The 26,517-nt window shown below is 39.0% G+C and overlaps 1 protein-coding gene across 1 annotated transcript; it reads left to right on the top strand.

Moving 5' to 3' along the window:
• Positions 1 to 11,536: 11,536 nt before the first annotated feature.
• Positions 11,537 to 12,346, top strand: LOC149080473 (uncharacterized). Its single transcript, XM_089238757.1, has one exon. The coding sequence runs from the start codon at positions 11,537 to 11,539 to the stop codon at positions 12,344 to 12,346; it is 810 nt and encodes a 269-aa protein (XP_089094883.1).
• Positions 12,347 to 26,517: the final 14,171 nt, after the last annotated feature.

Below are 26,517 nucleotides of genomic sequence, written 5' to 3'. Positions count from 1 at the left end.
TCCGGTCTAATGGGGTTTGACCAAAGCGTATTAATAAAGGGTCTTTAATACGCTTTGGGTTTGACTGTATTTCCCCCAAAAAAAATTTGACATTTTTGCAGTAAAGTAATGGAACTTCGGCAATTTGATCTGAAAACAGTCCTTTTTATAATGATTATGTCCTTTTTACTTTTATAAATTTAGAAAGGAAACAAAAGGAAGAAAGGGTGGGGAGAAAAAGAAAAATGGGCAAGACGTTGTGCCTAAATGCCTCGAAATTCCACTTGTGCGTAAGGGGATTCGCGCCCCATTCTCCGTTTTATGACAAAATTTCACATTTATGAGACGTATGACTACGGGCACGAGATTAATCTCTCTCTCTCTCTCTCTCTATATATATATATATATATAGCTTTCAATATTAAAATATTTCATTTATACGAAGCGCAATTTCAATTATTTGACATTTTCATTTTGATTCGAACTCCAAATCTTTAACATTTAGACATTTACAACTATCAAATCGAAGCAGTTTTTGCAGATTGTGAAAACTCGTCGCTGCATTGATTTTGCATGCGTATTATCAACACTAAAAACCATAAATTTTAGGTTGACAGATACAAAGAGGCGCATTGAGTGGTTTATGGACTTTTCAAAGTGAAGACTTATGTGAGAATTTATTGCACATCAGCAGATGCAGTGAGTCTCTAATAAACGGATTTAAATTGCTTTAAATGTAGTCATACGCATTTTTAGAATTTTTTTTCTAATGTCCACATCATTGTTCTTGCAGGATAGGAAAATTGCATTGAAATTATTTAGGATGCTGCAGGCCAGTAGTAGGGCAGTTAAGAGGAAGCATTACAGTATGGATTAAAAAAACGTTGTGACACCAAGATGTGTTGTCAATCTTGGAGGAAGTCCCAATACAGGGGCGGCTCGAGCTTACCTGCCGCCCGCGTGCGAAGCCTCATGTGCCGCCCCTACTGGTGACCCTGCCAGGAGGCTGATAGGGATTCGGTGAAGGGCACCTGGAGATAAACCCGATTTTTTTTTTCAGAAGAAAGCCGCACATCATTGTTTATCGTGCAAAATGTGCGTGACCATACGTTCCGCTTTTGAAGTAGAAAATTTTTTTGTTTTAGAATTATTTTACCATTCTTAATAAATGCCAGATAACTTAATCCTTGAAAGAGCACTTATTTTTGCGAGCCATCATCACTTATCCTGTGAAGATGATATTTAACGGGGTAATTTTTATTAAGAAAATTTTTTCAAAGGTGTTTCTGGTATTCCAGGGCCGGACAAGTGAAAAACCAAAATTTTCCTTTGCCTTCATTTGACTATTGTGGATCAAATTCTGAGTGAGGGTATGGGCCCCTAGGCTGGGATCTTTCGCAGGCCCCCTCCCAGTCAGATTTCTCACGGCCCCTTCTATAGTTAATTTATAGCCTGAAAAAGCCAAAAAATTATGAGAATTATTTCGGGCTCTTGTGGGGGCCATGGGTGAGCGAACCAAAATTTCCCTTGTAATAGACTACAGGGGTGGCGCTTGGCCACGCGACCCATTGTGGCCACACGGGGCACCGCTTAAGAGGATGCTAAATCCGGGGTGAATGGATAAAAAAAATTGAATTTGCCAAAAAAACCAAACTGTCGGCTCTGGAGTGGCGCAAAATCGGAAATGAAGGGTCGAAAAAATGTTTGTTAGAAATTGTTTGGAAAAATTGCGAAGGAGGGCATGACCTTCTAAGGGTAGGGCTGACAGGACTGCAGCTCGAGGCCCGGGACTAAATCCTTATAACTTTTCTTTTTCACACTCTATAAATTAACTGCAGAAGGGTCCCCGTGGAAAATCGTTCATGGGCCCCACGAAAGATTCCCTGACGAAGGAGGTAGGGGCTATGGAGGGAGCAATAGGTAGGAGGTGCAAAAAATAAGTCCCACACGGGTACAGATTTTGTCTCGAGCTGCCCAGATAGCTTACATTCTTGTTTCTGGTATTACGATCAGAGGCCTTGTCTATTTTCTCAACGTTTCCGTATTCGAGGTATAGTAGGACTCAAAAGCGTGATGTCGTGAATTTTTACTGTGTTAAATTTTGTTGTCTTAAATAAAGTCTAAGCTGCCGCCCCGGTGCCGCACCCCTTGCACCCTCGCTTAAGCCGCCCCTGTCCCAATACATTATCACACAGCAATGTAGTTTTAAAAATTTTTTAATTTCGTTGGTATTTTTCCCCCATATATGATTTGATCTCTTGGAGTTCGTTATAACTGAATTCGACTTTATTTCTTTTCAGCAGAGGCAATGGATTGGCACCCCCTTTCAAAATTCATAAAAAAATACCCCAGAGCAATCATTCTCTATTCGATTTTTATAAATATATATATTTTTTTTTATTGATTATTGTTTTAATTTTTTTGCATAAATACAAGATGAAACAAAAAAATCAGCAAAGGGGTCTAGAGACCCATACTGGATGATACATTGCAAATTTATAATGAATAATAAGGAACACAGTTACTTATTAGTAAACAACATCAACAAACTAAAACGGAAAAACTAAATATTAGAAAAACACATACACACGCACACACAAAATGGGGAGGGGGTTTCAAAAAAAAAGAAAATAAATAAATAAAATAAATCAAATGTCAAAACAAAACTTTCACATAATTTGTATTATTTTTGGCAACAGCAAGGAGTGCAATTTTATGAAATACGCATTGCATGATTTTCAGGTAAGTATATGGAAATATAAATCAATATAATGTTGCAATGCTTAAGATCAAATAGATTCATAATTTAACTGATTGAGGAGCATAGGCAAATCAAAAGAAACTCTCGATGTCACTGATTGAAAAAAGATATTGCTTCATGTGTCTTTTGAAAGGTAATAAGTTAGTAATGTTAAGGATAGCAGGTGGTAAAGAGTTGCAAAATTTTGGGATGAGGTAAGTAAAATGCTTCTTCAGAAGAGTTTTGTGGATAAGTGGTAGAGAGTATATTGTTCAATCTATTTGAGAAACGGGAACTGTTCAGAGGTAAAGCCAATTGTCGTTTAAAAATAATTATAGTAGATTTGTAGAAATAAAGCTGACGTAGGGGAAGGATTCCAAGACTGTGAAAAAGTTGTTTTGAAGGAGTCAAATAGTCACTTGTGATAAGTCTTATTGCTCTTTTTTGGAGTTTTATTATTGGTGTAAGATTTGAAATGAAGTCGCCACCCCAGATAGCTAAACCATATAACAGAAGGGAGTGAAATAATGAGTAATAAAGTGTTAACATGAACGAGTGATCTATATATGGTTTTAGGTAATATAGTTTGTAAATTACATAGCGAAGTTTACTTTGCAGATATTTTACATGAGTTTTCCATCTGAGGTTATGATCAATATGAATACCTAAGTATTTAATCGTGGAAACCTGTTCGAGACTCTGGCAGTTACAAGTTGAAATGTTTTGGCAATTATTATTGTGGAATATCAGATTATGGTTGAAGTTTATATTAGTCATAGAAGAGAAGTACATAAACTTTGTTTTTGTTACATTTATTTGTAAGTCGTTACTGATAAACCAATTACGAATTATTAATAAATCGGCGTTTATCGAATTTGCAAGTGAATGGTCGTCATCAGTTGAATAAAGCAATACTGTGTCATCTGCAAATGTTATGATTTTACCAGTTAATTCATTGTTGCAAAGATCATTTATGAATATGTTAAATAATAATGGTCCCAGAACAGAGCCCTGAGGTACGCCTTTCATTGTTTCTAATGGATTAATAGATTATATCCAACTTTAACTATTTGAGATCTATGACTAAGATAAGAAGCAATTAATTTATGTGCATTACCTCTGATACCAAAAATATGTAATTTATTGAGTAAGATACGACGGTCAACACTCTCAAATGCTTTTTTTATGTCCAGGAAAATGGCAATAGTCTTTTTGAATGTATCAATTTTTTCTACAATATACTTAGTGAATGTTAAAAGGGCAGTCTCTGTGTTTCTGTTTGGAAGAAAACCATATTGATTGATAGAAAAAAAAATTACATGCGAGAGGAAAGAAAACATTCTATTCTTAATGATAATTTCAAAAAGCTTTGAAAGTGACGACAAAACTGAAATCGGTCTAAAGTTGTTGAGATCATTCGGATCACCATTTTTAGGAATTGGGGTTACAACTGCTAATTTTAATGATTCGGGAAATTCGCCATTTGTAATACAATTATTTATTAAGTCGGAGAGTACGTATAAGATGTTATTAGGAAGTATTTTTAGAACTTTCGAGTTCAACGTATCTGAGGAAGACCCGGTAGCAGGTAAAGTCTTAATAATTTTTGAAATTTCTTTCGGAAAAGTTGGAGTGAGGTATATTGAGTTGACTATGTGTGACTGGATATAGTGTTTATAATCATCATTTATATTAATATTGAGTGGTGAAATGTTAACGAAGTGGTCATTGAAATTTTGGGCGAGGGTGTTGTTGTCACAGTTTGTTGGTAATGAATTTTGATTATTATCTTTGAATATTATTTCATCCAATAACTTCCAGCGTTTATTAGATGTGTTACATTTCGAAAATTGTTCGGAGTAATAGTTGTTCGGAGTTTCTAGTATGGTTTTGGACAATCGTTTGAAGTTTGGATACGAATTCTTCGAACAAGTCACAGGGGTCAGTAGCATTCGATGAAAATGTATAGTTTTGCAAATACCTAATTAGCTTGTTGTAGTCAATTATTTTAGCAGAACATTTTAGTTTGCGACTATTACTAATTACATTAATATTACTGAAAAACAATTTACAAAGTATAGGGTTATGATCTGTGATATCAGTGGAAAATATAGATGAATAAATATTAGTAATTATTGGGGAATGACGCAAGAAAATATGATCGAGTCATGTTCCCGACTGAGGTCTGGTTATATTTTGAATCAAAGGTTGAAAACCCAAACTACATAGATAATCCATATATTCAATACTCTTATTCGATTCGGTATTCAAGAGGTCAATATTGATATCACCAATGATCATGATATTTTTACATTTGGTATTATTTAAAATAAGTTTCAATTCATTGAAAAATTCTGTTACTGGGAATAAGTGGGATCTGTAGATAGAAAAAATGGTCATGTTTAAAGATGGTTCAACTAGGGCTATTATTTCAGCAGTATGCATAGTTATAGAAGATATTTGATTAAAATTGAGGAATTCGTTTATGTATACCAATATACCTCCTGAACTATTATATTGGCGACAACATGAAAAGAGTTCAAATCCAGGAATATTAAAAAATTTGGTTTCATAATCAAAGATCCAAACCTCAGACAAAACAATGATATTATCACAAAAAAAAAAAAAAAATGAGTAACTTTGCCTGGTTTTAATTTATACAAAAATTGCCACGTTTTTAAGATAAATTACACTGGTCGAATGGTCGACGCGTTTCGGCTCTTCAATGGAGAGCCGTCATCAGGACCTCGTGGTCAGAACTCACACGAATGAAGAGTGATGTTTACGTCTGGTCGTCCGAAGAGTTCGCCTTTGTATTTGCTGCGTCCGAGTGGTCTTTGGATGCGAATTGGGGAGCCATCTGTTGTAAAGTGTTGAAAGTTTTTTCACGACTGAGGTTAATAAAGCCTGTCCAAGCTGACGAAATAGGTGGTGTGTTTCTTCCATCATTAACGAGGAAATTCTGGCATGTTCTGATGAAGTATCCCTCGAGAAAATTCAATTCCGAATTGTGTGTTGCTTTTTTAAAAACAAATGCTTTGTCAAAATCAAAATGATGTGAATGTTGCCATGTAATGTTCGGAATTGAATTTTCTCGAGGGATACTTCATCAGAACATGCCAGAATTTCCTCGTTAATGATGGAAGAAACACACCACCTATTTCGTCAGCTTGGACAGGCTTTATTAACCTCAGTCGTGAAAAAACTTTCAACACTTTACAACAGATGGCTCCCCAATTCGCATCCAAAGACCACTCGGACGCAGCAAATACAAAGGCGAACTCTTCGGACGACCAGACGTAAACATTACTCTTCATTCGTGTGAGTTCTGACCACGAGGTCCTGATGACGGCTCGCCATTGAAGAGCCGAAACGCGTCGACCATTCGACCAGTGTAATTTATTTGTCTTAAAAACGTGGCAATTTTTGTATAAAACAATGATATTTATATTTTCAATGTTGTCGCCCAAAGTAGACAATAATTGATCAAAATTTGCTCTAACACTACGAATGTTGGTGTGAAATATATTTAATGAAGAGTATTGAAGATTATTATTGCTGGGAGAGAGGAATTTATTTAATTCGTCCAGGGTGCTCAGTTCAGTGTAGTTAGAATTAAAATTAATAGACATCATTCAAATCATCAATATGAGTGATTCTGAACACCCTGGAGTCATCATATTGTCTTAAGAAAATCTTACCATCTCTGATCCAGCAATGCTTGAAATTATTCTGTTCTTTAAATTGTTTGCAATGGGAAAAAACCTTTTTCATATATGGGCATAAATGAGCATTGAAATAAATAGATGTGGGTCTAAGTCTATTGTCTATATGAGATGCTTGTAGTTTCTTCGATCTTGCAGCCTTGAGAAAGCTGTCTCTGTTTGATTTATTGTCAAACTGCATCACAATAGGCTTTATTTTATCCTTAATTTTGGTAGGTACACGGTGAAAGGCTGTATCAATCATTTCAGGAACAACTTTAGATATTATGCTTGATTTGAGAGATTCTATATCTTCGTCCGATGACTCGGGAAGTCCCTGGATTTCGATGTTGCAGCGGCGGGAATATTGTTGAAGTTCTACTTCACTTTGCAGTGTTTTGAGTTCGGATTTCAATATGGAATTTTAGATGCAAGATGTTGTTGTTTGTTTCGAAGATCGGTTATTTCGAGTTGATACTGACGATTTTGATCGGAGATTTTAGAAAATTCTGCTGTAATGTATGATTGAAAGTTTTGAAATTGCGATTCAAATGATTCATTGATAGCAGAAATTATTTGTTTGAGATCGGTGGGTAAATCCTTCATACAATGTTGGAGATTAATGGCTGGAGATGAAAATTGGGGGGCTTGATGTTGAGGCGATGGAAAATTCATAGTATTTGTTACAGGTATCGATCCGATAGTGGGTGACGAAGCTGTGGGAATCAAGGAATCTGATGATACTGTAGGTATTGAAGATGTAGTTATTGATGGTGCGGAAGTTACAATCAAAGTCGCCGATATAGAGTTTTGCTCGGCAACAGCACGACACTTGTTACATTTCCACGTTTGCAGACCATTACGTTTTTGTAATCAGAATGATCGCTCACTAATGCCAGCACAGTAAAAGTGAATAATATTTCCACAAATCGAGCAGTTCATACCATCCTCCATTGAGATTAGAACTTCTGAGCACAAGAAACACTTGGAATCAGTCATGATAGAGCACGTTTTCAGAGAGATTACTTGATGGCTCCAATTAAAAGTAATTAAATTGTAGTAGAGTCAGGACTGCACATTAAAAAAGTTACATAAAAAATATAGGTGTGATTAAAATTTTACATTATATGGGGAGTTTTTTTTTTAATAAATTAAATAATAATAATAATAAAAACGCAGACTTTGCGAGATCGCACCCACTGTTGCCAGATTAATTTTATCCCCATCAGATTTTATTCCCCCATCAGACCATTCAGTGCTGGCTGAAGATAGCTTTGTGCTAAACTAAATGGCTATCCGTCTGTAATTGCATGAAAACGATGGGTTTTTTACAAGCTTTCATTTTTCTACTTCTTGGATTACATTTACTACCAGCACTCAAAAGAATGTCAATGAATGGTCAACAAATCTTTGTCTGTTTTCTTTATGGCAGCCCTCTTTGAATGAAAATTCTGAACACACACAATTTTCTGTCTTTACAGTTATTCCATTTTGCTTAAACCTCTTCTATAGTTTGTGTCAGGGCCTACTATCACCCCCAAGACGTAAAACCACCGAGATTACATGAACCACTTTTTTTATTTCCTTCTTCCTCATGTTAATGTTACTTGAATGGGGAAAAATTACGAAAAAGATATTCTATGCATTTTGTTTGAAATTAAATTTTTTTAGTCACTGACTAAAAAAATTTAATGTCACATATTTCTTCGTGGCCCCCGTATCAGTAGCCGTGGCTCCCCTTTTGCCATATTTTCATCCGTGGCCCCCTGGAATATCCTAGGGCCCCCGGTTGAGAACCACTGCTCTAGATCACTCATTGACCAGGTCCCCCTCGCTCTGTAGTCCTTTGCTTGGTCATTAACATGCTTGCACCCATTTTAGGTCACGCTTTTGATCGCTCACCGTCCTGGGGTCAGTCGCTTTCTCTTTTGGTCATCCACGTGCTTGCAGACGCTCTAAATCAGGGCTTGACAATTCCCAGGCGCCAGGTCACTATGACGAATATAGAAATTAGTCATTGGCGTTTAAAATGTTATATGTTTGATTGCTAAATTTTGGAGTGTTAGGGTGACAAATTTTTTGGTAATCATGACAGTGTGTCTACCAACATGGAAAAGGGTTCCTGAGTCCTAGATAAATTGAAAATAAGCCATTATTTTTCAAGAAAAAAAAAATGCTTGGCTCCTAAGAAATTTGGTTGGCACTTATTTTTTGATTTGTCAAGCCCTGCTTTAGGTCACTCACTGATCCTGCCGCCCTTTGCTATAGTTCGCTAAGCTCCCTGTATAACAATGCGTTTTCCCCTAACATTCTTTATTTGGGTGGTTTTTTTTATCCTTGCACGATCATTTTATGTGCACAAAAATTAGAATAACTGAACCTATGCAGTCTGGTGCCAAATCCTAGAGGCAGCCATGTCCCACAAGGAAATCAAATCGTATTGCTAGAGGTTTGTGTACTCACCTCTCAACTAACAATCAAAAACCTTAGTAATACTCTACAGAAGTACTGCAAACATCGCTTGCAAAATTGTGCACAAAATGAGATATACTTAGTATTATTACGTTTTTGACATGTCTAATTACGTATATACATATTCTTTTTCGTTTCGTTTCACCATATAATCATCTTTCACCTTTTTCTTCTAGATTATACTCTATATATAAAGTCATATCACTCTATATCACGGGTTCAATTCATTTGCATGTTAATGTCCCTTTGCAACATGCCCTTATGTTTTTTACGCGAAAAAAAATTCCGTAATTTTTTTGCGTGCCATAAAATTTTTCTTTATTGCTTTTACATTTCTAGTAAACAATATCGGTCTGCGATTATTCATGTTTATCCAAACATAAGTTTTCTTTGTGTGAACTGAAAATATGCGTATTAATGACCAGGGCTGCAACTAGGGGGGAGCAGGTGGGTCTGGTACCCCGAACCGGAAGGGGTGAAAATTTCATCCTTTAACCTCTCCTTCAACATTACAAGGGAGCGCCAAAATGTGTGCTCGCCCCGGCTGACCAAGCATCTATTTGCGGCCCTGTTGATGACACTGTAGCACCGGTTTTCTCGCAGCAGCAAGAGCGGGACCAGGGCTGCAATATGCCTTTTTGGGGCCCCGGAGCAGACTTTTTCTCGGGAAAATAAGTGTAAATTTTTTGGGGGCTCCCTATTCGGCTCGGGGCCGGAGGCAGTTCCCTGGTTGCCCCAGTCTAGTTGCGGCCTTCGAATTTTACTGAACTTTCCAGGGGAGGGGCTTGATTTTCCAACCCTTCAGAATCACACTCAACAAAGTGCTTTTATACATTTTTGCCACTAAAATTGCCACCCCCCCGCCTCAAATTTGCCGAATGGGACAGCTGCCCCCCTCCCTAACGCATGAGCCAAATATATGACCATTAGAGAAAGTAACAGAACTTGCCAAGCATATGGCCGTTAGGAACGGATAGTCTCAAGATTGTGAACGTTTTCAAGCAGGACTGTTCCCAGTTTCCTACTAAAATTTCATTTCAGCTTATGTAGAGAATCTTTTCATTCGATAAGAGGGGCATCGTCCCCATAACAATCATTGTTACAAAAGTGCATTAATTTATTTTCACTTATAAAAATATTATTGGGGGAGTAAAAATACTTCTCCGAATTTTGGGTAAAGGAGACAGTTCTTTTCATGAGAGTATCGACATAATTGTAATAAAAAAGAATAAAAAATTTTGTGAAAATTTCGGAAGATGGAAGCTTTCAGAAGTTCAGTACAGATAACATTACACAAACGACACCGAATTTTTGGAAATCTAGCAATGTTCCAATAAATAAAGTGCCAGAATCTCGTTCAGATAGAGCACCTGTTATGACAGGCTCAATGAATTGTGTTGGTATACAACTAATAAAACAAAATTATTTGATGCTGCGTGCCCTTTTTTTTTTGCACATAAGCTGGCTCTAGTTGTAAGTCAAGTTCCAGGAAAACGCAACAATCACAAAAGTACAAGATACCATAAATTCTAAATATCTAAACAGTATAATCTATTATATAAGCAATAAAATATTTAACATCTTGATAATTTTTAAATTCTTTTCTCAAAATTATTGCGCCAACGTCGTGGATAACATGATAGTGTAACCTCTCGTTTTGTTGTATTGTTGGAAACAACAGTCAACATTATCGAAGTGGAGCTTCCGAAATTCAATTGATGGGGCGTGTAAGATTGTCTTTCTCGTTCCCGCCTCTGACGACAGTCGTCAATAATCCCTCCCTGCCCTTTCACAAAAATGTCTTATATACCCATAGCCCCCATCTTGGCCGGCTACGGGCGGTTTGGCTGTTTGCATGTAGAGCCGTCTCCAGCTGGATTGGTTTTTATTAGAGTTAAGGAGGCCCCCTTTTTGATGCTGAGGGAGAAGTTAAAGAGTAAATTTTTCCCCCTGTGGTCCGACGCCCGAATCACCAGGACTCCCAAGTTCCTCCCTAGTTACAGCAAGGCTCAGAATAGTTTAAAAAGGCTAAAAATAGTTAAAAACACCCCTTTAAAGCAGGACCGTCTTAAGAGCATTGTGGTGTCTCACGCAGACGACCTCCCAAGAGTCGGGTCAACGACCTCGAGTGTGTCACGTGATCCCGGGTACTGGAGACGACCGTCTGGAAAACAGCAGGGCAGAGAGTCACTGCACACGAGAGCGTGAGGTTCGAAAATTTCTATGCCTGTCTTATTTTTCATTAACCAAGATAATCATTATGTGTCGTCGTAATAAATGTTTATTCCAAAGCTGTGGCTCTGTGTAGTGACTCCGCAGTGGTGACCAGCGACGTTTAGGAACATTAACCATCAAAAAAAGTCCATCTTCATTGAAGATTTAATCTCATGCATTTTCGGAAATTTTCTTCTTTCCGAGCCTCCATTATGTCTGTGGTTACGATATTATATATTCTAGTGGTTATATATTCTAGAAACCTTGGTTACGACGACTCGATTCTTCCCTCAAACAGGCCCCTGAAGAACAGACCCCTCTCGCCCACGCATCATCATCTGCTCTTCTTCTCTTCTGGTGTGTGACCTCCTCCTCCTCTCTCTCGTCTTCTCTTCTTTTTTTCTCTCTCTCCCGTTGGAGCTGAGCGATGGCGGAAGAAAATGCTCAAGTTTCGAGGATTGGACTTCGATTACCTCCGTTTTGGAAATCCAATGTCCAACTATGGATTCAACAGTGCAACAGTGCTTTTAAACTCAGTGGAATCACTAACGATTACACGAAGTATGCAGCCTTGGTCTCTTCCTTGGACGGAGAATGCTTGTCTTTCGTCTCGGGTCTGATATTAAATCCTCCGGCAATCAGCCGCTATCAAGCCTTGTCGGATCGCCTCATAAAGGAGTTCGCCGCGACGGAACATCAAAAAGTCAAGGAACTTTTGAACGAGCTACAGCTGGGTGATCAAAAGCCAAGTCAACTGCTGCGAAAGATGAAAGAACTCTCCGGCAACAAAGTCACTGACGAGTTCTTGCGCACCTTGCGGATGCAACGCTTACCGCAAAATATTCAAGCAGTGTTATCGGTTTCCAGTGAGCCATTAGATCAACTTGCTGTCCTAGCCGACAAAGTGGCTGAAGTCACTACCCAAAATTACGTATGTCGAATCCAGCCATCGTCGTCATCTCAAATGCAGTCGACTCCAGATCGAACCGATTCGACATCAGCCATCGAAACGCTCACCAAACAAGTGGCAGAGCTAACGGCTACGGTGAATCGACTCTCTAGAGGGAGATATCGTAGTAACTCCCAACAGCGACGAGCTAGGCGTTCAACATCTCGTTCAAGTCGAGCACGGGATATCTGCTTCTATCACAACAAGTTCGGTGAGAAAGCCCGCTACTGCCATCAGCCATGTAAATTCCAGAAAAAAAACGACGACCTTCCATCATCGCTGGTATGATGGAATCGGGCAGCAAATCCAGCAGGCTCTTCGTGATTGACAGAGTTACGGGTGATCGTTTCCTTGTTGACTCTGGCAGTGAAGTTTCTGTTATCCCACCTAAAAAAAATTCGTCAGCACTACATCCAAGTTTCCATTTGTTCGCCGCTAACAACAATAAGATTCTTGCTTATGGTTCCACGGTCAAGAAACTAGATTTAGGTCTCCGGAAACCTTTTTCCTGGACATTTCTCGTAGCTGACGTCACTTCACCAATACTTGGAGCTGATTTTCTCAGCAACTTCAACCTAATCGTTGATGTGCGAAACCGACGACTCATCGATTCGCAAACATCATTACGGGTACTCGGATCGATCCAGCCCACAACACAACCTTCCGTCACTACCATTGGAGATTCTGAATACAGTGCTATATTTCAAGAATTCCCAGATGTCTTCAACCCTTCACAGATCGGTAAAACAGTGAAACATGTGACGCGACACCATATCATCACTCGAGGACCTCCGGTGGCTTCGAAGCCTCGACGTCTCAATCCAAAAATTCAACAGCAGGTGAAAACCGAGTTTGAATTCCTTTTGGAACAAGGGATTATCCGGCCCTCCAAAAGCCCTTGGAGCTCTCCGTTACATATCGTGCCCAAAGCAGATGGTACTGTACGTCCTGTCGGTGATTATCGTCGTCTAAATAGTGTTACGGAATTTGATTCTTACCCGATACCCCATATTCAAGACTTTTCTCAAGAATTGCACGGTAAGTCTATTTTTTCTAGACTAGACATCTTCAAGGCATATCATCAAATTAGCATTGCCGAAGAAGATATACCAAAAACCGCAATCACAACCCCTTGGGGTTTATTCGAGTATACAAGATTGAGCTTCGGTCTCGTAAATGCCGCTCAAACTTTTATGCGGTTCATGCATGAAGTATTACGAGGTTTACCATTCTGCTATGTATATCTTGATGACATTCTATGCTTTTCTGAAAATGCCGAAGAACACAAAATTCATTTAAAACAAATATTTCAACGTCTTCAACAGTATGGGTTAGTTTTAAATGTGTCAAAATGCATATTTGGTGTTTCTGAGCTCGAATTTCTGGGACATGTGATCAAGCCATCTGGTATCACACCTCGCCCAGACAAAGTACAAGCTGTACTCGATTTCAAGCAACCAGAAACAATTGAGCAATTGCGTAAATTTTTAGGTCTCATAAATTTTTATCGCCGTTTCCTACCTCATGCAGCTGAGACACAAGCGCCACTGCATGATCTATTGAAAGGTTCTACGAAAAAAAGAAAAGACAAAACAAAAGTTGTGTGGTCTACATCAACTTTGAAAGCATTTGAAGATTGCAAAAAGCTACTAGCTAATGCCGCATTGTTGGCACATCCATCCCCGTCTGCCCAATTAGCTCTACACGTAGATGCTTCCGACTATGTTATAGGTGGTGCACTGCACCAGGTGACGGACAATGGTCTTCAACCGCTAGGTTTTTTCTCACGTAAACTTTCACCCACCGAAACACGGTATAGTGCATACGATCGAGAACTTCTTGCCGCATATTCTTCCATAAAATTTTTCAGATATATGCTTGAAGCTCGTGAGTTTATACTTTTCAGTGACCATAAATCACTGTGCTATGCGTTTCGACAAAAAAGTGAAAAATGTTCACCTAGACAGCTAAGGCATTTAGATTATATATCGCAGTTCACAACGAACATTTGCCATATTCCTGGATCGCAAAATATTTCCGCTGATATCTTATCACGCGTAACAGCAATTTCAGTTCCTGGACCTCTTGATTTTACTGCCATCGCTGAGCAACAAGAGGGGGATAAAGAACTAGAGGAACTTCTAAAGAGCAAATCAGCTTTGCAACTGAAGAAAGTATTTCTTCCAGACGCAGCTAAAGCGCTCTACTGCGATTTATCAACAGGTGCTGTTCGACCTTATATTCCAGAAAAATTTCGATATGATGTGTTTTGGAATATGCACAAACTCTCACATCCAGGAATTAGACGCACTATTGATTTGGTCAGAAAGCGATTCATTTGGCCATGTCTAGCTAAAGACTGTGCTAAATGGACAAAAGTGTGCATACCATGCCAAAGATCCAAAGTGCACAAGCACACGAGATCCACACTACAATCGTTTGTGGAACCTTCCCAACGATTTCAACATATTCATTTGGATATCATTGGCCCACTGCCCATTTCCGATGGATATTCTTATTGCCTAACAATGATAGACCGGTTTTCACGATGGCCAGAAGCAGTACCTATCCGCGACATCACAGCAACCACGGTAGCTGCAGCTTTTCTTTCTACCTGGATTTCTCGATACGGCACACCTTTGACAGTAACAACTGATCAAGGTCGCCAATTCGAATCGCAGCTATTCCGAGAGCTGTCCATATTCATCGGAGCAAAACGGGTTAGAACAACTGGATACCATCCACAAGCAAACGGTATGTTGGAAGAGTGGCATCGCCCTCTCAAAGCCGCGTTAAAATGCGATCAAACCCATAAATGGACTGAAGTATTACCTACAGTTCTACTCGGTCTTCGGTGCTCTCTGAAACAAGATTTGGGGTGCACACCTGCAGAACTACTGTACGGAGAAACTTTACGATTACCTGGTGAATTTTTCCAAGCACGAGCTAATTCCATCTCAACTGACGCTTCCGAGTTTCTACAAATGCTGAGAACTCACGTCCAAACTTTCCAGCCACGACCAATCAAACGGCATGGAGGACATCCTACATTTGTTCACCATGATTTGAAAACTACTTCTCACGTTTTCGTGAGAACTGATAGGGTGAAACGTCCTCTGGAACAGCCATTTGAAGGACCATACAGAGTGATCAGCCGGACCGACAAAGTGTTCAACGTGGAAATAAGAGGAAAATCAGTGTCAGTGTCAGTCGATCGGCTTAAACCTGCATTTCTCGTGAATCCGACGGTGGAACCGGAACCTGTATCTCCAAACGTACCAACTGCAGTTACGTCTGACAGACTCGCAGCTGATTCTGCTGTGAAACCAGTCAGAACCACTCGTTCTGGACGTACTGTCCACTTTCCAGATCGTCTACAGTGCTCGCGATCACCTCTTATTACTCGTGATCACTGGGGAGGGAGTGTGTGGTGTCTCACGCAGACGACCCCCCAAGAGTCGGGTCAACGACCTCGAGTGTGTCACGTGATCCCGGGTACTGGAGACGACCGTCTGGAAAACCACAGGGCAGAGAGTCACTGCACACGAAAGCGTGAGGTTCGAAAATTTCTATGCCTGTCTTATTTTTTCATTAACCAAGATAATCATTATGTGTCGTCGTAATAAATGTTTATTCCGAAGCTGTGGCTCTGTGTAGTGACTCCGCAGCATCATGGGCCCCGGGCCAAGTGGTTTTTCGGAGGCCCTACCTGGTAAATTCTAGAAAATTTCAACCGCATCTCATTTTTGTGAGGGCCCTCTTCTCTTGAGGCCCCCGGGCCGTGCCCAGGTGGGCCCATACGTTAAGACGGCGCTGCTTTAAAGCATTAAACATGCTAACAGCAATATTGACATCTTGCCGCGACGCCCTTGACAAAGGTTGGCGATGCCCCTGAGAGACTTTGAGAAACACTGATATTCAGTATTTCGGTTCTTTTCTTTTAGATAACTTTTAGAGAGATGGATTGGATGTCCAACTATTATCTGCTTTGCTTAGATATGGAAAACAAAATAAAACAAAAAAAAACCTTTTTAAAAAAAGTGAAAGTTACGTTTTTTTTTTCAAATCTTCAGGAGAAAAATATAAGAATACTCAGGATTTAAGCAACGCTGATGAAAGGCGAATTAGTTATTTAAGTAATTTATAATATTTTTTTGAAAAATGTAATGTTGTGGCTAATTTTTCTCAAGAATTATTATTATGTAACAAACAAATTGCCATTGAAATCATTGAATTTTTTGTGATACTTTCTGTGATGTCGGGGGGGGGGGGGGGGGGTCATTTTCAAAAAAGTTTCATTTGTACGATTTTCACCCTTATACGATGCTCCGACGTGGCCTCTTGAACGTTGTGTTACGAGGTTCCATTTGTGGTAACGAATCTGTAAAATGGGAGAAATATAACCCCAGGCAAGTTAGAAACTAAAGCTTCCCCTTTTTCTCTGTCTTAGCATTGCTATTTAGGATTCGCTAGTCAGAAAAGTGATAAGAATCCGACACCATGAATCTCAGGGCACTTTCACACGGAGCGAATGCGGAAGAAGTTTTAACAATTGGAATATACTGCGCCTTTCAGACGAGCCGAAAAATCTCCGCACCTAGGAAATGTTCATGCGGGTCCGGACGTCGTCCGCATGTGTCAAAACCTAAGTGCGGGCTCCGCATCCGCACATAGAAGTTTTGACAATAGGTTTATTCGGAGCTATTCAGACGATGCGGATGCGGAGCGAATTCGTCCGCATCTTTGGCTACTTTTTGAAGGTAATTTTTCACGGAATTTTGTTAATTATTTGCCATAAACACCCTTAAAAACACCATATGATGGTCCCTGCTCATTAATATAATGTACCTACATACGTGTATCCCTTCGTTTCCTTCTGAGATGGAGATATAGCAACTTTAACTGCCTTTTGTCCATATTTCACATTTTTATACAATAAAACCTGCCAACAACGGCCACTGACGGGGCCAAAATTATAAGCCGTTCTGTTCATTACGAATATTTAATTGACTACATACTTTAATAACTTTTAAATTAAATTTAAAAATTTTAATTTTTTTCTTTTTAAATTTTTAAAATTATTTAAAAATATAAATATCTGAAATATTATTTTAAATATTTGTTATTTTTTAAAATTTTTAATCTGTTAATTTTTTTAAACTTTAAAAAAAATACTTTTATTAAACAACGTTATCCACGTACGGTGTTCACTCAGGGCCGGATTAAGTCGTTTGAAGACCCTAGCGCTTGGATATTTTTGGTGGTTCCCTCGATACCTACAAGTATATTTTACTCAATATTTAGTCTATAAACTTAAAAAAATGAAATTTTATATTTCAGAAGTGACTAATCTAAGGATGGGATTTCACTCTAAAAGGTTTATGAAAGTTATTTTATAAAACTTGAAAAAAGCAACTAATAAATTGCAAGTGCAACCGATAAATTTATTAGTTGCTTTTTTAAAAGAATTATTATAAAATTTTTATAGTGTAATCCGTACTTGAGGCCGGGATTATACTATAAAGTTTTGTAAAAGATCTTTTATAAAAGTTGAAAAATTCAACCAATAGGCGCATCGGTTGCATTCAAGCAAATGCAACCGGTGATCTTAATGGTTGAATTTTTCACGTTTTATCAAAGAGCTTTTACAAAACTTTTATAGTGTAATCCCGGCCTAAGACAGAATTGTAATGTGAATATTTCCAAGCACAGACATTTTGAAAGTTCCAACCCCTCCCTTTTTTTATACTTGCAAATTCTTTGATATTTGCTGAATTTTTTTTTTTTTTGGAACATCGAATGTTTTGGATGTGTTTTTGGAATTTTCTTTCATATTTTTCCGAAAAGATAGATTTTTTTTCAAAATTTTTTGAAAATATTTTAAGATATTTTCTTCCATCGACTACTTGTGAGGATCGGAATGGAGGCATCTTTAGGCTCAATGATAAAAACCACCAAAGAATGCCTCTAGGCTGCCTATGGGCACTGAATCAGGGGTGAAGGAGAAAAATAATTACAAAAATTGCGAAAAAACAGTTTTTATGCACGAATTTCGAACTAAAGATGCGGGCGATTCGTCCGCATCTTCAGCGCTCGTTTGAAAGGGTATGCGGACCCGCGTCCGCATCCGCTCCGTGTGAAAGGCCCCTCAATTGGCGATTCCAAGGAAGAGGGGGGGGGGGGGAGCACAGAATGCAAAGAAACAATTTAGTACTTCCGAATCTTTGGGGATTTTTGGGGTTTCGTCCCTTTTGATTCCGCGGAACCCCAAAATAACTATCACGGAATCCTAGGGTTCCACGGAACACCGGTTTGAAAACCCTGCTATAGGTGTCATTCTGAGAGCGCATGAGCATTAGAGAGAAATAGATGTTCGAAAATTGGTATATTTAATCATGAACGATTAGCAGAGAGAGAGAGAGAGAGAGAGCAACTGTTGAGCAGTTGGTACAACGACGGCGCAAACGAAAAGTTCGTGGTTTTCGAGAAACCCTATTTCTCCCACTTTATTTCTTCGGATGATTCTTCGGGTTTTCCTCCGAATACACACGGAAGGAAAACGATGCTTATTCAAGAAGTGGAGGGAACCACTGACTGATATTCGGTATTACGGTATTTTACACTCGCGATAGCGTTGCGTTTGTGAAAAATTCATTTTTTTATTCATTTTTGAGAAAAATAATTACAATACAATTACAAAACCTCAAATACTTTCATTTTACTCTTCGAAAAGTAATAAAACGTGCATGGGGTGCTGGCTGATAAATAAATCCCCCGCAGCAAGCGCATCGTGACCGCACACAACTCCGGGAATGTCGAGACGTTTAATAACAGCTTTGAGTGAAAGTGAAAATTAAAAAAATAAATAAATATAATCATTCAAAAAAATTGAGGATGTAAGGTAAACAGGAGAAAAATGACGTAATGGGTGTGATTCGAAGCATGAACCTTTCGGTTACCTTTGATTCCAAGTCGTCGTCGTACCAACTGATCGACAGTTGCTGCTAGCTGTCCCGAACTCAATAAAATACAATGCTGGCCACCGTAAATGCAACACCCTGAAGGAAGCATGCAAATAATATGAAATTTACAACATGCATTAGCGGAGGTGAGATATGCAAATGATTAGAATTTCAGCGCAGACGCACATCACGCGCGCCTGTGGCGCCACTTCAAAGCGCTATTTAAGGCTTGGAGATTTCGACGATTTGAAGTACGGCAATTGTGTTTTTCTTGTGGTTTTTTCAAAAAAACGATCATCTTTTGATAAAGTATCTGAGTTCGACAGAGGAAGGATAGTGGCCTACCGAGATTGTGGAATATCTTTCAGGGAAATCGGTAGTCGTGTTGGACGAAACCAAACAACTGTAATGCGGATATGTGATCGTTGGATGCAGGAGGGTACGACGGACCGACGTGTTCGATCGCATCCACCTCAGTGCACCACTTCACGTGATGACAGGCGTATTGTGCGTATGGCAGTGACGGATCGCTCAGCCACATCACGAACCATAGCACAGCACATTCAGTCTATACCGCATCATCCAGTGTCTGCGCGTACCATTCGACGCCGTTTACAGCAGAGTGGTCTGTCCGCAAGACGTCCATTGCTTCGTCTACCCTTGACGCAGAACCACAGACGTCTCCGCCGCCAATGGTGCGATGAAAGAAGGATGTGGACGGCACAATGGAATGAAATGGTCTTTACTGACGAGTCACGCTTCTGTCTGCAACACCACGATGGTCGGATTCGAGTCTGGAGACACCGTGGAGAGATGATGCTGAACAGCTGCGTTATGCACCGCCACACTAGTCCTGCACCGGGTATTATGGTATGGGGCGGTATTGGATATCACTCTCGCACTCCTCTAGTACGCATTGCCGGTACTTTAAAAAGCCAGCGCTACATCTCCGAGGTGTTGGAGCCAGTTGTCCTTCCTTACCTTCAGGGCTTTCCCACAGCCATATTTCAACAGGATAATGCGCGACCACACGTGGCACGCATTGTCCAAAGGTTCTTCGTCAATCGCCAGATTGAATTGCTTCCCTGGCCAGCTCGCTCTCCGGATCTTTCGCCGATAGAAAACATGTGGTCCATGGTTGCTCAACGATTGACCCAGATTACATCCCAGCTGCCACACCAGATCAACTTTGGCAACGCGTGGAAGCTGCTTTGTCTGCTGTACCCCAAGAACACATCCAAAGTCTCTTTGAATCAATGCCGAGGCGTGTGGCAGCGGTGATCTCTAATAATGGCGGCTACTCTGGCTACTTATTTTGGCAGGAACCACACTTCACAGAAGTCTATAAATTTAATCATTTGATGCTTGGTCAACATGTTATCTACAAAATAAATATTGTTGCGATATCTCTTGTCTTTCTTGGTGTTGCAATTTGGGTGGCCAGCAGTGTACATCAGTTCTCGAACATCTATTTGTCTCTAATGCGCATGCTCTCTCAGAGTGGACACCTATAGTAATCGTTAGAGCTATAGACATCAGTTTCTCTCGGATATCTTTTTATAAGCATGGGGGATGGTAGGGCCCCAGTTGTATTGCAGGGAGAAATCTTAAGCCTTAAACTTTTTCCCTATATATTAATAATGTAGTGTCCGTGAGCGAGTGAAATAGTGAATGAGTGATCTACCGAGTCCGCGAGCGGGTGAGTGAGCGAATGGTTGAGCGAGGGAGCTACTGAGTCCGCGAGCGGGCAAGTGAGCGAATGGTTGAGCGGGTGAGTGAGCGGGCGAGTGAGCTACTGAGTTCGTGAGCGAATGAGTGGGACAGCAAGCTACTGAGTCCGTGAGCGGGTGAGTGAGTGGTCGAGTGGGCATAATTTTCGATATAATTTTCATTGCTTACATATTTATAATTAAAGGGTTCCTCGCTCACTCATTCTCTCACTACTTCGCTCCCTCGCTCACGGACTGGGTAGCTCGCTCGCCCCGCCCAATCGACCACTCACTCACCCCCACGGACTCAGTTGCTCGCTCCTCCACTCATTCGCCCACAAACTCACTCACTCACCAAGTCACTCGCTCACTTATCCACTCGCTGACGGTCTCAGTAGCTCACCCACTCACTCCGACACTCAATATTTCGCGCACTCACTCTCTCACAGACTCAGTAGCTTCATGACGAACTATTGGTCGGTGAATTTTCCGTCGATGAATTGCTGGTCGGTGAATTTTCCTGGCAATGAATTTTGCTGGCGGTGAATTGCTGATCAGTGAATTTTCCTAGCGGTGAATTGTTGTCAGTGAATTTTCCGGCGGTGAATTTGAAAAAAGTTGCCATTTACTCCTTGATACCCATACTAATCAAAACCAAATGTAATAATCTTATAACCCATTTAAAATGATTTAATTCACTCGTAACTTCAGTGTTATTGTACAGTGTTAGCGTTTGAAGTTGCGGGTGTCTTGATGAAATTGGAAAGGTTCATTTCACTTTCTTAAACAGGATCTTTCGACTGACATTTAATACACCGGGCTACGTAATACTATATGAAACTGGACAAGCAACTCTCTAAAGGGATCAGTAATTAAGTTAATTTTAAATTCATGGGTCCGCATTCTTAATCTTGATGATAACAAGCTGACTAAGAAATGTTTTATTGCCCTTAATAATCAGAAAAATAGCAATACTTTTTTAATTGGGTATCACAAGTAAAACGTATTTTAACCGAATATGACTCTCCTTATGTATGGTCCCTATCTATATTACCGAAATTAAGCGTACCATTTCTTCTATTTTTAATCACATTATAACGTGTGATTAACCATAAAGATTATAACTGTATAATGAATTCAACACAAACTTCCCACATTATAAACACTTAATTTTCTCTTTCTTTGTTCGCACATTCTACCGACTAAGATGCGGTTTAACATTTTTGAGTGACAGTGGTGAATATGCATTTCACTAATACAATTGTGACGAGATATGTACACTGTAATTCTGCACTCAATGAAATTATTTTACACACCGATTTTCCAATCTCTTCTAATTTATTTTTATTTTACGTCTCCTCATTTTAGCTCTAATCTTATATACATTATATATATACAGAAATATATTACAGTGAAAACCTCGATATAAACAAATTTTGCAAACCAATAAAAAGCATCGTTGTGTAGGGGGGGGGGGCTACCCTTATATCTTATATTTTATGTTGTTGTTGGCATCTTTAAAATATTTATCTTGCTCATGATATTATTTTTTTATTTTAAGCAAATACAATGTATGTTACATTTATAATTAAAATAACAATTTTTCGTTCCTTATATTTGCAATCATTGATATATCACGTAAATTTATCGAGTTATTAACTATTAACTAGGAATTACTATATGCATAATATATATATTACTTATTTCCTTGCTTTCTGCTTTTTTGTTTTAAAAAACTGAATCCCGCGATTAGATCGTCACAATTCCTTTTATCTCAGGATTGAGGAAAACCCGAGAAACGTCAAGCCCTTGTGGCCACGGAGCCACTAGAAAAAACACAGGCAGCTTGAAAAGCTTCGCGGAACACTGATTGAGAACCGTTGGTTTGGAGTACAAAAAAGTAATTTTGCCTCTTAGTCTTCATACCGTTCTTAAACCTGACGATTTAGTTTTGCGTTCGACTGTTACGTGCTTGGATAAGGACTCTACTCTTCGTCTTTATTCAGTGTCAAAGACATCCTAAAGTTCCACCTTGGGTATTCTGTTTTTGTCTAACATTACTTGAGACTAATTTTCCGTCATTGGGATTTGCTCCCCAATCTGCATCGACATACACTGAAAATTTAAAAATAGGGGTATCCTTTCTTTTTTATATTTAGTTTTCATATGTTAACCTTTCCCTTCAAATACCTGAGCACTAAAGGCAACGTCAGTTGAATGCTCTTGGAGCTGACTCAAACAATTGACAGCAAACAGAATATCGGGTTGAGTGACGTGAGCCAGGTACAACAGGGAACCTATGAGCTCCCTGTACGGTCCTTCGAACAAATTCCCACTCATGAAATTAGCAGGTGTTGATTTCGGTTCCATTGGAACAGCACTAGGTTTGCATTCATTCATATTAAAATTTTGTAACAATCTCAAAATATATGATTTCTGATCAAGATATAAACAATCAGAAGAGAACTCTATATGAACACCTGAGAAATCTGATACTAAAATTCACTTTCGACATTTCAAGCTCTTTGGACAACATATAAATATAGATTTTAAGCTCCTTTTCATCTGAGCCAGCAATTAACAAATCATCTACATACAAAAAGCAATGATAATTTTCTTAGTATCATTAAAATTTCGGATAAATACACGGTTCAGAAATACATTGAATGAAACCTACTTTGACGACAAAGTTGACAAATTTCTGATACCATTGGCGTGAGCTCTGTTTCAATCCGTAGAGACTTTTCTTCAGTTTGCACTTCCAGCCACTGTCGTCATCGTATCCCTGAGGTTGGTCCATGTAGATTAATTCATGTAAGTCGCCTTTCAAGAACACGGTTTTCACATCTGACACAAACACTTGCATATTCTTTTGAAGTATGACCACAAGTATAAGTCGCAAAGCCGAGATATCGATGACTGGTGAATATGTCTTGTTGTAACCGAGAAGTTTCTTTCTGCAGACCCACTTGCATAAGATTGCTTACTTTACTCTAGCAATTTCCTCCAGAGTCCATACGTCCTTCTTAATCAGGCATTTCATCTCTTCGTTCATGGCTTACTTCCTCTTCTATAGTTTGTGACATGGCCTACTGTCAGTCCCACAACTATTATGTCATAAAACCACCCAGATTTTACCTGCAACACTTTTCTTTTACTCCTTCCCTCATGTTAATATTACTTAAATAAAGGAAAAAATGTTCTATATGCCTTTTGTTTGAAATTAAATTTTTTTGGTCACTCTTTTTACAAATTTCTTCGTCGGCGTTGCTGCTTGAAGTGCATCTCGTGCTGTATTGCTTATCGTAATGCAGTGCGTATAACGTATTGTGCTGTATTGCTTATTGTGGTGCATCATTGATTGTGGTGTATTTCTGATTTTGGTACACTGCGTATTGTTATGCATCATGAATTGTAGTGTATCGCTTGCTGTATTGATTATTAAACTACTTATTGCTTATTGTATTGTGCTTATTGCGAATTGTGCTGTAATGCTTATTTTTTAATGCTGTGCTTATTGTGCATTTTGGTGCATTGCTTATTGTGTATTTTGGTGCATTGCTTATTGTGCATTTTGGTGCATTGCTTATTGTGCATTTTGGTGCATTGCTTATTGTGCATTTTGGTGCATTGCTTATTGTGCATTTTGGTGCATTGCTTATTGTGCATTTTGGTGCATTGCTTATTGTGCATTTTGGTGCATTGCTTATTGTGCATTTTGGTGCATTGCTTATTGTGCATTTTGGTGCATTGTATATTGTGCTGTATTGTTCATTGCGGTGCGTTACGTATTGTACTGCATCGCGTGCTGTATTGCTTATTGTAAGGCAGTGCTTATTGCATATTGTTGTGCACTGCAAATAGTTGTGCATTGCTGACTGTAGTGAATCACATGCTGTATTGCTTATTGTAATACAGTGGTTACGGCGTATTGTGGTGCTTATTGCGATGCTTCGCGCGTATTGTGCTGTATTGCGCATTATGGTGCGTTGCGTATTGTGCTGTATTGGTTATTGTGGTGCTTCGCTGATTGTGGTGCACTGCTGATTTTCGTAGATTGTGAGTTGTTACGCATTACTTATTGTAGTGCATCGAGTGCTGTATTGCTTATTGTAATGCAGTGCTTATGACGTATTTAATAGTTTTCTAAATATGTACACACACAGGAAACAAAATAATATGTAACAAATATATAATGTATGTACAGCAAAAGTTATAAAAAATTGATAATTGCGCATAATTATCAATTGTTTTGGTATGTTTGATAAATATAGAAGAAATCATGCGACGTGTGTAACCTCTTTGCTCCAGAGGTACACATACATTTACTTTCATTTTTTGAGGCATTGAATGGTTTTTATAATGGTTCTTTTTCCAAGTTAAACTTAAAAATTAAATAAATAAAATTAATTAACTAATCAATTAATTTTCTTTTAAAAGGGCATTTTGACATGCAACTAACACAAATCAATAGAATTTTTTTTCGACAGCTAGTTTTGGCGATATACACTACTATTTTTAGAGGCAATGGTATATATTATGCAAAACTGCGATTGTCTGTGTGGGAGGGGGAGTGGTGAGTGATCTCATTACACATTATTTAAATCAAATATCTATATACAGAGGGAATCCGACCTATTCTGCCAAACGAAAGGTGCTGATAGACGAGCTTAAGTGGAACTCTCCAGCAACCCTGCCATTTCTCAAATCGTTTCCGAGTTACGGTGGATAATCGATTATGGAAAAAAAATGTGTCAAGTCTGGAAAAACATGAATTTGGGAAATGAACACGCAAACAAGCCACATATTTGGAAAAAAAAGAAAAAAACTATTATATATATATATATATGTTATGATGACATTCATATATATGTATATATGACACAATTTTATATATATATATGACATTCATGTTTCTATGCCGAGCTACAAGTGCTGAAAGTTTGGCGAAGTTCGGAATTGGCAATTACAGATTCTGTGAACATTTGATTTTGCTGAGGAAATTCTATACGCTCTTTTCACACGCTACGGATTCGTCCGTACGGAGGATCGGACATACGGAGGCATTCCATTAGTGGCGCGAGCAACTGGATGGTAGCTTTCACATGATATGGAAGAGTCGCCGTACGGAGAAGTCGTCGTCGTGCTGTTGTCCGCTGCCACTACAACACACGGCTGCCGTGGCGTTTCCAACAACGCAGTGGCCTACTTGACTAAATTCATGCTTTCACACGCTACGGGCATTCAGCCGTACGGAGCTACTCTGTAATAAAGCAGAAAATTGTGATTATCATCTCCGTGAATCCCTTGAAGCATGAATGGCATATCTAAGTACTACACGTTGTTTAAAAACTTTTTGTAATCGGAAGTATACCTCCAGGAGCAACAGTTCACCAGTAAAATGTCATACTCCTGTTTGCTATGCATTCTGTATAGGTTACATAGGGCAATTATTCCGCCGAGCTGAAACCGCGCTGAAGCTATAAATATGAAATTTAGTTAGTATTATATTTCATAATGTAGACACCCACTGAGATGGGATTTCTGAAAATGCAACCCACAAGGGGATCATGATATGTTCAACCGCTATATGGGCATCATCTCTGAATAATTTTCAGATTACCAAATCCACGCGAGCGAAACCGCGGGTAACGTAGTTCGCCATAAATTCCTTATTTTAAAAAACATATTATCTCCAAGTTGTGCGAAACTCAAATAAACCCACTAGCTCGCCAAATATTGCAGAGACGTACATTTCGGTTGAAACTTTATAAAACTCATTACTTGA

The sequence above is a fragment of the Pholcus phalangioides genome, unplaced genomic scaffold, assembly GCF_987345545.1.
Source record: "Pholcus phalangioides strain wild (caught in Gottingen) unplaced genomic scaffold, Ppha-v1.0 ptg000011l_1, whole genome shotgun sequence".
Classification (NCBI taxonomy): domain Eukaryota; kingdom Metazoa; phylum Arthropoda; class Arachnida; order Araneae; family Pholcidae; genus Pholcus; species Pholcus phalangioides.
This window is presented reverse-complemented; position numbering and strand designations above follow the sequence as displayed.